The 10,818-nt window shown below is 36.8% G+C and overlaps 1 protein-coding gene across 6 annotated transcripts in view; it reads right to left on the bottom strand.

Annotated features, from left to right (window-relative positions):
• Positions 1-1,415: 1,415 nt before the first annotated feature.
• LOC110038545 (putative pterin-4-alpha-carbinolamine dehydratase) overlaps positions 1,416-10,818 on the bottom strand; it is a 41,854-nt gene continuing 32,451 nt past the window's right edge. For 3 of the 6 annotated variants that reach the window (XM_020743412.1, XM_020743416.1, XM_020743417.1), the window contains 3 exons: positions 3,013-3,152; positions 2,811-2,848; positions 1,416-2,047 (listed from right to left, as the gene is read on the bottom strand). In XM_020743412.1, coding sequence (XP_020599071.1) covers positions 2,029-2,047; positions 2,811-2,848; positions 3,013-3,152 — 197 coding nt within the window. In that variant the 3' untranslated portion in view covers positions 1,416-2,028. Of the gene's footprint in view, positions 2,048-2,779; positions 2,849-3,012; positions 3,153-10,818 lie in introns of all 6 variants that reach the window. The other 3 variants (XM_020743413.1, XM_020743414.1, XM_020743415.1) reach the window with 3 other exon arrangements.

Raw genomic sequence — 10,818 nt, 5'->3', positions numbered from 1 at the left:
ACATTTATTATTTAGCATGAAAAAAAAAATACTCTTAGTTTCTAATAATACATTTCAAGGGATTTTAATACATAAGTGATTGATTGCTCACAACAATACTGAATTTTTTCATAAATCAAGTCAATCCTAAATTCATTTTTAGCATAAGAATATTATCACCTTTGGCTTCAAATTTGGGCTAAATCAAAGAAGTTTTTAATCATGCATCAATTAATCTATGATTGATCTTGTCAATATTCTTCGACTTTGATATCTAAAGAAATAATATGCTCTCATGCATGGCTCTGAACCCGAAACATATTAATTGCACCAACTTCCTCCCTTTCAAGCTTCATGACTATTTTCAGAAGTACACAAAATATACCAAATATTTTCTTTAGAATACTGACTTTGAAATTAATTTTTATTATTATAAATAAATATGGCAAAATTTCAAGTGAAATTTCTCTTAAAATGACCTAATTTTAATTCCCATTGAATAAAGTCCAAAAATAAAATCATTATATTTACAATCATCGAGCTAGAAGTATTTTTAGGTGGTTAGCATAATAGTTTAAGATACTCTTGTGTCGATAAATTTTAATTTCCTCTAAAGGTACCTAACCAAAAGAATTCACTCATTTAAGACATTCAAATACATTAGACCCCAAATTTGTCATCTCAAGTAGATGCATTAATGACGAAACACAGATAAATCCATGACCACTTCATAATGTTTATCTTCAACCACACTTTTTAATCTTACATTAGTGTACATTACATCATTTATCATTTTTGGACTCATTTACAATCATCTACACTTATCCATTAGGGAATGCATGCTTAGCCTTGGCTACAACGTCTCTTCTCCATATTGACACGTAACTAGGAAAATGGTGCTAAAACAAAATTGAAATCTCACTAAAGAAGAATGCAACATCTTACGAAGTAATTAAATTTATTGAGGAAATTAATGTCATCAGTTATATTCTAATAAAATAGAATGCTGGCAATGAGTTATACTTTTAACTTCACAAAGAATTAATTATTATCATACTAAATAAATATGAATAGATGATCTATGAGATATTTGAGAGCAGTATTACTTGCAACCGTCAATTCCTTGTTGTGTTTACAATTAACTGTCCAACAAATTTAGTAAACTTCTTGTCATTCTTTCTCATACAAAACACGACTATCAATGCTTGATTGATTTATTAAAAAAGGTAATATGAAAGTATCCTACCTAAAAAAGGATATGCATAACTTCATATTAATTTGAACGAAGGTCAAACTTTGTTCAACCTTCTGAACATTTTTGCATCGCAAGAGATAATATTATGTGGCTCAATCAAGATTTAAATCAGGTTCAAATAAGATTCAAACAAAATTTGAGTCATATTAACAATGTTTGAACAAATTCAAATATCGATGAACAAACTTTGAAAATTAGAACAACTTTTGGCTTTTTATTGAACATGATTTGAACCAGTATCTGTCACCCTCTACTTAGAACTGCGTTCATCTTACTATCAAAAAAATATCAATTTGACTTTTTACAGATATATTACTTCACATAAATAACATATCATATAAATCAATAAAGAAATCACTTTAATCACATCTTCACAACATCATCAGCACATAATAAATACTTACCCATGGATGCCAAAGTTCGTCAATAATACTTCGTAATTCAAGTTCACCATCGAGATCTTATTACTTGCTATAAGAGGAAATCCCGCAGTGATTTGAAACAAGTTATTTCTATAGTATGCTAATCTAGTCCATTACCATCGAGATAAAACTGAAGCCACAATGAATATATTGAGTACTAAAATATAAAATTCATAAGAAACATGAGGTTTCATGATCCTACCAGCGCATAATACCGGTCACTATTTTTTTTTTTTAATTTTTTATTTTTATTTATTTTTTTTCCATGTTTACAGTTCAAGCTTCAGGAGGTATTAGGCTGCTTAAGCAGCAGTTTTCTTACTAAGAAGATGGTCCAGTTTAAGCGAATTAATCTTCGCAGCAAGGATGAAATCATTTTCGGTTAAACCTCCTGCATAAAAGATTACGAGAAATTTTAACAGTAGCACTAGCTAAAACAACTGATTAGAAATAGAGATAACAGATCTGGTCTCAGATATTATGAGCAGTGCAAGACATAAAAGGCTAAATCATTCTTGTCTTCGTTATATAACTCATATTTTGGTTCCAAGTAGAAATTAAAGAAATTATATGCATCGGAAGAAGTTAAAGAAATTTCCGGAGTAATATAAAAACAATTGGATTTCTGGACAAGTAGACATAAAAGTAAACCTCTCTTTTCATTCCGTTTTCTAACCGCAACCAATAGCCTAAAAAGCGTAGTTGGGGTCATTTGGTTGCTTCAGGTTAAGAAACATATTTTAAAAAACCAATGCCAACATTGGTTTTGATTCCGTCAAACCTTCTTAAATCTCCTTCAAAGGAGATAACTTCATTTCACATTTGAATTAATTGAAAAAAAGAATCATTATATTCAAAACATATTTTTTATTTACTGGCAACCAAATGAGCCTTTAGCATACAATTAAGTTTGAAAATGATTAAAAAGTTTAACAAAGGCTATCATGGAGTTTTATCAAAACTCATTCAGGATTCTCATGAGAGCTAAGGACACTTCAACTTAAGAGAATAGGTAGAAAATAAAACTGTAACTTCCATGAAACAAAGTCGGATGTTAATGTTCATAAAGCATAATAAAAAATTATATGTACATTAAAAAAAAAGTAATTTAGCAATTTGTTACCGACAGAATGAGTCCATATCTCGATTTTCACCTTGTTCCAGCCAACCAGATGAAGGTCAGGATGATGACCTGAAAAAGTTTGAAGCCAACAGTCATATAAGATGAACGAAAGTAATATCGTGCACCTTTATCAATATGAATATCAATGAAAGTAATTCATAAATTTAAATTGTAAACAAGCATTTTCATTTATGTGATTTAAAACAACAAAGATAAATTGAAATGATATTTACCCAAAAGCAAAAGCATAATATTGAACCACAGTGCGGAGATTCTGTTTCAAGAGACATACGGCATGGCATTGATAACTGGTAACAGTACGACATTCTGGAGAAATTGGTCTCCAGTAAGCTCCAACGGAAAGACAAACTACCTACACAGAATCAGATTTGATTCTGAAAAAAACACCATACTACCACTAACGGCACGGTACTAATCCAGAAATCTAAATAGCAGCTGATGTATCATAAAGGAGAATTAGATAAGATTTTACCATTCAGCATGATAGACTATTTTCCAACAACTTCATTCTGTTTTTCTTTTCTCTATTCTCTGCTCTACTTTAGTTTATGATGGTATCAGAACATCATTTCATTTGGTAAATTAAGCTTACATCATTTACACAGTGGACTCGGCTGAAACATCTGCAAACAACATTAACACAGCTCTTGAAGGCATGTATTCTCAAAACGAGATCACTACCAATCCCCAACTCAACTAAAACTTCTTATGAGCAATCTCAAATATACTCTCACCTCACAGCTTAAACCAGAAAAATACCACATCTAGTTCTTACAAATCATCAAACTCTTCAAGGCAAATGGTTTTGAAGGGTACTTAGATGAAACCACAACAATGCCATCAAGGCATATCCCTTCGTACCAAGGAAACATCAATCTCATTCCAGCCTATATTCTCTGATATTTAATTGATCAAAATCTCTCTGCAATGATATATGCAGTGATCTCTCCTCCTCTCCTGTCATATGGACTTCCTCTTGAAACATGTTCAGAAATCTGAATGACTCTTAATCGTTGGCTGCAATCCACAGATGGATCCAACCTGATCCAGTTAATGAACGAGCATCGAAATCTTCACATAGCTAGTCGCACAATGACACAAAATTTATCCAATATTAAAAACAAAATTGATGGAATACCAGCCTCTGTCACGCTCCTACCTCCATTAGATATCAATCTTTACACCCTTAATGGCATCCCATCATGATTTCCATCCCCTTCTATGCAACCACCAGAGGCAGGACAAGAACATGACCCGTTCCAAATGAGGCATCAAAAAACCCAAACTAATCTTTTATTTACTTCATACCATTCACAAACATGATCCTACAAGTCACTTTGCAGCAGTTTTTTTTTTTTTTAAAGTGTTATTCGGCTCTCATTTAATTAACACAGAAAAATTACAAAACCGAGAAAGAGGTCCTAACTCACACACCCTACAAAACACCAAAAAAAAAGGACCTCTTTCCAAATAAGAAAATACAACACACCCACCAACTAAAACTAAACACCAAATAAAAAACAAAAGAAAAAAAAACTAAAAAACAATTAAGAAACATTCAAAAAAGCAGGAATAGTTTTGGAAATCACAACATAATTCAAATTAGATCCAAGCTTAGCTACCCAATGAGCCACCAAGTTCCCTTCTCTCTTAGTATGATTCCATATGATATGTAAGTTCTTGGACAAATCCTTAACTCTTTTCATCTGCAAATTAACACTCCAATGATGTTCATCCTGAAATCTGCAATACTTCTGTAAAATTAAAGAGTCAGTTTCAAAAACAATAAATTTCCATCCAATTTTCTTAGCCACTTGAAGACCAAAAACAATCGCATCAGTCTCCGCAATCAGAGGAGAAACAGGAACAGCCTTAGCAGCAAACCAATAGAGAATAGAACCCATAGAGTCACGAAAAACACCCCCCACACTAGCACTATTAGCCTTCCAGCAACCATCAATATTAATCTTAATATAAGGTGCATAAGGTTTACACCAATACAGCAAAGTAATATTCTTATTAGAGAAACAAACAGGAATAGACAAATTATGCATCATACAAGCCATCCTACTTGTAATCTTCTTATTAGGGGTAAAAAATTTGATTCCTTTCATAAGAAAAGATAAAATCTTGCTAACCGTGTGAAGAATATTAGCCTCACCTTTTCTATTATTAATATCATTACGAGTAAGCCAAACAAACCACATAATAACAACAGGGATAGCGGCAAATAAACCATTGCCTTTATGTCTCCAGAAATGTAAAATATCAGAAATACTAGTATATTGAGAAAAGGAATTCAGCAAGTTTAATTTCATCGTAACCTGATTCCAAATCTCCACAGTAAATATACAGCTAGAAAAAAGGTGAAGACTAGTCTCCTCATGATTCCTACGGAGGACACAACAAGAAGGAAGCCGTAATTCCTTCAACTTAAGCAAATCATCAGTAGTAAAAAACTATGCAAAACTCTCCAAACAAAGAAAGATATGGAAGGTTTGACCCATGGATTCCAAATCCAGCGAAGATTCAAACCCTGAAAGTCCCGAAAAGATTTAGCCATGCTTTTAACAACAGAATCACCCATCTTACCTATGATCTTAGGTACATCAATGTTACCACTGTCAATAGGTATGGAAGATATAAAAAAAGCATCATCATCATGAACCATCCTATTAAGCTCATTAAAACACCAATGATTCTCATACCAAAGATCCTTGACTTTAATATCAATAGCCACAAGACCACCATAAGAATAAACCAAAACCCCTTCCCCATCCAATCATCAAACCAAAAAGAACAATCACCTTTACCAATATCCCAAAAAATAAGATCATTTGCAATTCTGGCTAATTTAGAACCTTATTGGAGCCGAGCTATGTCTAATGAATTTTAGGATCAACAAGAGCAAGGCACATGTGAACTAGTTCCCTCATCCCCCAATCAAAGCCTTTTGGGATGAAATTTTACTTACAAGGCCAAATACGACATTTAATGGCACTATAGCCCATTACAAAGCATGCCTTGTAGCCCAACAATTAAATAGAAATATGGTCTAGGCTATCATGAAACACTCATGTCCAATAGTCAAATTATCTACCATCTGAATAGTACTCATAGTTGCTACTTCTCATAACTGGCTGACCCATAAATTGGAGGTCACCAATATTTTTCTACATGATCAATTAACAAAGATGATTTACATGAAGGAACCTCCAAGTTTCATCGATTCCCAAAGACCCAACCACATTTGTCGTCTCAAAAAGTCCATCTATGGTCTTCTAAAGTCCCTCGACAATAGTTTGCCACCTTTACAAAATGCCTCCAACAAGTTGGCTTCACACGAAGCCTAGCGAATCCCTCCTTCTCTATCATAACAATGATACAACCATATACCTCCTCATTTATGTAAATGCTATTCTTCTCAAAGGAAACAACACACTAGCTACATACACAATTCTTCATATGCTACGATAAAAATTTCACATGAAAGATTTGGGTCTGATTTCTAAATTCCTAGTGTTATAAGCTATGAGAACAACTAATGGTATTCATCTTAATAAAAAGACGATGATCAACACATCTTGGATAAAGCAGGCATGGCAGATAGCAAAGCACTCCTTTGCCCCTTTGTGAACACTTCAACAACCTGCAACTATAACACCAATTACCAAGATCATTGAGTATCTCACTGTGACAATAATAAACTTAACATTTGCAATCAGCCGCATATGTCAATTTATGCATAATCCATCTACTTATCACTTTTCATTGCTCAAATGCACTCTCTGCTACCTTAAAAGAACAATTCAATTTGGCTTACCAATCCGATGCACCTCACTTAACCTCCAACTATATTTTTATTCTAATTGGGTTGGGTACTCTATAAATAGAAAATCTATCAAGGGCTACTGACTGGTCCTTGGATACACTATTATCTCTATCAATCAGGAAGAATGGAAATCAGGCAGCTAAGTTAGGAATTTTCTATAATTAGAAGCTTCCTTATTTAAAGTTACCTAAAATAGATTATGCACTTTATTTTGTACCTAAAATAGATTGTAAGATTGATATTTAATGGAATGAAAACATAGGGAAAAGGCAATCGAGCTTATTTAGATTTAAGTCTATTTTTCTCAAAACTTTAACATGGTATCAGAGCCAAATTTTTTCCCTAACCACCGATAGTCGTTGAAGGACATTCGAGGCTCCCTTCCCGCCGGCCTTCTTGAGGGAAGGAAGGAACTACTTCTCCGCCTTCGATTCGCCTTCTACTGGTTTGCTTCGTCCTCCTTCGACGTCTTCTCCCTCTCGTATCTGGGCTCACCGACAGGGTTAGGGTTACGGCTCTGCTCACCCTACCGTAAAATTTCAGCTCAATCGTCCATGGCACCACCATCCTTGGTGCAATCGCCTCCATCATCGGCATTCTTCGCCATCTGCTTACTTCATTCGTAGTAGCGACGACGTGCAGAGCAGTGATGATGTTCTACCTGAACAAAATCTCTGTGTTTGGTCACTGGCCGGAGACTGCAGGGAAACTACAGGGCTTGACGCACATCGATAAGCTCCTGATCCAGATCTCGGACTCCTCGCGAGATTGCTATTGTTCGCCATAGGATAATTTCTCTTCATGGCTTCCTTCGTCAACGACCGCAACTTTCAGACTTCATTCGCTAGAGGCATCGAGCCTATTCGGACTTCAGCTTGTTACGCCTCGCTCTCCAGACGGCGAAAGCCATCCTCGCGCTTCACTATTCTCATCCGTCAATTACCCACCGCGATGTGAAGTTGGCGAACGTGCTTCCAGACGAACGGTTTAATGCACGTCTCAGCGATTTTGGTCTCGCTTTCAAAAGCGATGAATATGAGAATGAAGTCGGCGGATTCAATTCCTTTGTCCGCTCCACACTGTTCACGAGGAGTCTAGGGTATCCTCTTGTGGAATACAAGGATTCTTGGGTTGAAAAATGGTTTTTTATGTTTGTATTATTATTCGTCTGATTCAGATCTTCTTCACTAGGCATCACTGCTACTGTGACATCTTCAACTGCTTCTTACGCTTCGCTTCGTTCGCCTTGGCTTCGGCTTCGGCACTCATTCCTAGATCGATGGCTTCGGCTTCAGCAAACCATAGATCTCTCAGGCTTCGACCAAACTTGGGCTTCGGTCCTGTTGGGCTTCAGCAATCTCAGGCTTCGGCCTTTCATGCTTCGGCACTTTTGGGCTTCGGCACTTTTGGGTTTCGGCATTTTTGGGCATCGGCATTTTTAGGCTTTGGCACTCTTGGGATTTGGTATTTTCAAGCTTCGGCATATTCAGGCTTCGGTACTCACGGCTTGAGAATTTTTTGTCCCGACAAAGTTATCAGTTTCTTGATAGCAAATTAATGCTTTCTGATCAGTCAACATCAATTTGAGGGGATGTCAATCAGAAAGGACGGAAATCAGGCAGCTAAATTAGAAGTTTTCTATAATTAGAAACTTCCTTATTTTCAATATCTCTATTCTGATTTATTTCCCTTTCAACTGAATATTTAGATTAAAAATATGTATTATTAAGTTACCTAAAATAAATTATGCACTTTATTTTGTACCTGAAATAGATTGTAAGATTGTTATTTAATAGATTGAAAACAAAGGGAAAGACAATCTAGCCTATTCAAATTAAAGCCTATTTTTCTCAAAACTTTAACAATCTCAAGGGCTTTCAAGAAACAAACCACAATAGCACATTCTTCCACCGAGGTCGTGCTCTAGCTACCACTGTAGTAGGATATCTTATGGGCTAGGTGATTACTACAAGAACTCGTTTCAACAACTTCTCCACTCAACTCTGTGAGAATATGTAGGCCATCACCCGCGCCAATAACTTCATCTTTCACGCCGCACTAAACACATTGAGGTAGTTCACCAATACATTACAGATTGTAGTAAAGCTAAACATATTCTAAGCATCACATAAGACAGCCAACAAATTTGCTCCCTAATTTTCTCTCAACCCAAACATTCCATCCCAAGATCCAAGCTAACAATCCAAGAAGGATTGTCATCTTGTGAAGAAGAGGTAATAAGAGTTAAAGATTCCCTAAAAGTTTCTCTCCAACAAACTCCAACAGCAAGACGAAGTTCCTATTAAGATTTGTATTTAATGTAGGATCTTATTTATAAATGGATGAAGTCTATGGGTTTATTTGTAAATGTTGAAACATGTAGGCCTCTATATAACTTCGTTATCAATGAAATGAGAGTACTTTTTTGAGCAATAATTTTTATTTAGTCTCAGATCCTCAGCCCTAACCCTAGCAACTGTCCCTGTGCTTGATAGGTTGCGGCTAGGTTACCTAAACGGGATCGCGCGTGAAGGTTGCGAGGAGTCGGGTTCGCACAGTTGGCCTCGAACGAGATCACGTGGTTTGCTTGGGACTGCAGCTCTCACCCGACAAAGTAGTGTCTCTCACATAGAGAAAAGGATCATAATTGGCCCCTTTTTCTTGTTTCGAATGACAGAGTAGCGTCTCTCGTCTACAGAGACTGCGGCGTGACCCGACCCAAGCTATATAGTCACAATTTGAGCTAACTAAGAAGGCAACGATGGGTCTGCTACGTACCAAAACAATGGATTTGCTACTTGGGAGATAGGAAAGCAGCGGAGCAGGACTTCGTCTCTAGAGTTCCACTCGACGGTAGGGAGGCGAAGGATCGAACTGGCAGCAGTTTTGCATGCGGGACAAAGAGGTTGCGGCTTTGTACCGGATAAGATAAAGTGGATTATACGAATTTACAGGAAGGAAGTTGCATGTGTTCTACTGGCTCCTGATTTATCCTTGTGATTAAGGATGTCAGGAGACGGAGACAGTGTATGAAGTAAAGGATTGGAACTTTTGGGGAAGATAGATCTTGAAGTTTTGAAGGTCTTGGTCGGGCTCATATAAGGAGCTAGCATCTTGACGGGAGTCACTACCTCAGCACGTGCTCTGACATAGGAGAAACAAGATCTCCTTTCAGTGGATCTGAAGCTCGATGGACCGACCACATATCTAAGTTGGTCGCATCTGATCGAGGCTGCTCTAGTAGGGAAAAGATTAGAAGAATAACTTATGGGAGTCAAGCAAAAGAGTGACAGTGCTGATGGGGATGAGTGGAGGACCACACATGCCTTGTTTGACACCTGGCTGCTCAACTCGATTGTTCCATCGATTGTCTCATTAGTGGATACATTCAAAAGGTGAGCGAGATTTGGACAAAGCTGAAGAAGATCTATGCTAGAGCTGAGAACCACACGAGTATGTTTCAAATTTAGCATGAGATAGAGACAGTGATTCAAGGTGATAGATCGATTTAGGAGTACTATATAGACCTGGAGCAGCAACGACAAGATCTTGATTACTTCTCACTTATGTCAAGCTGTGGTGATCCAAGGTGCAAGAAGAGAGAGATCTTTGGACATATGAGGGCAATGTTGTTTCTGGCTCATCTAAACCCGCCTTTGATTGGAGGAGATTGGTTTTCCCAGCTTAGGCGATTATTCCTAGATGAGGTCATTGTTGTGATAATACAGAACGAGAGTCGCATAAAGCTAACACTTTGAGTTGAGTAGTTTTTCAAGTGCTCAATCGGCATTGGCTGTTGCAAGCCTAGGTACGTGTTGACCTCATTTTTGTGAGGCCTTTTCTTCTCCTCCTTAGAGCCTAGATTCTAGCTCTAGAAATTCCTAATGGACTATCTTAGAAAACTAGAATTGGGACTCACCTTTCTAGAAATTCCAGCCAATTCCTACTTTCCTTTGATGTCTAGCATCTTTGGCACAAGACCATCGTCTTATGAACGAGCGGTTATGGGCTATTTTGCGAAGATTCGAGGAAAATGTTCCAAATAGGACTTCAAGGCTTAGGAAAACATTCGTCACGACTTTTTCGTCACGTACACACACAAAGTACACGAAGTTCACGAAATTGCGCGAAATCGGACTTCAATTAAGCCCAAAGGACGGGTGAAAATGCGAACTTTTCCGGATGA

This window comes from Phalaenopsis equestris, unplaced genomic scaffold (assembly GCF_001263595.1).
Source record: "Phalaenopsis equestris unplaced genomic scaffold, ASM126359v1 Scaffold233054, whole genome shotgun sequence".
Classification (NCBI taxonomy): domain Eukaryota; kingdom Viridiplantae; phylum Streptophyta; class Magnoliopsida; order Asparagales; family Orchidaceae; genus Phalaenopsis; species Phalaenopsis equestris.
The sequence above is the reverse complement of the archived record's forward strand: the minus strand, read 5'-3'. Positions and strand labels throughout refer to the sequence as shown.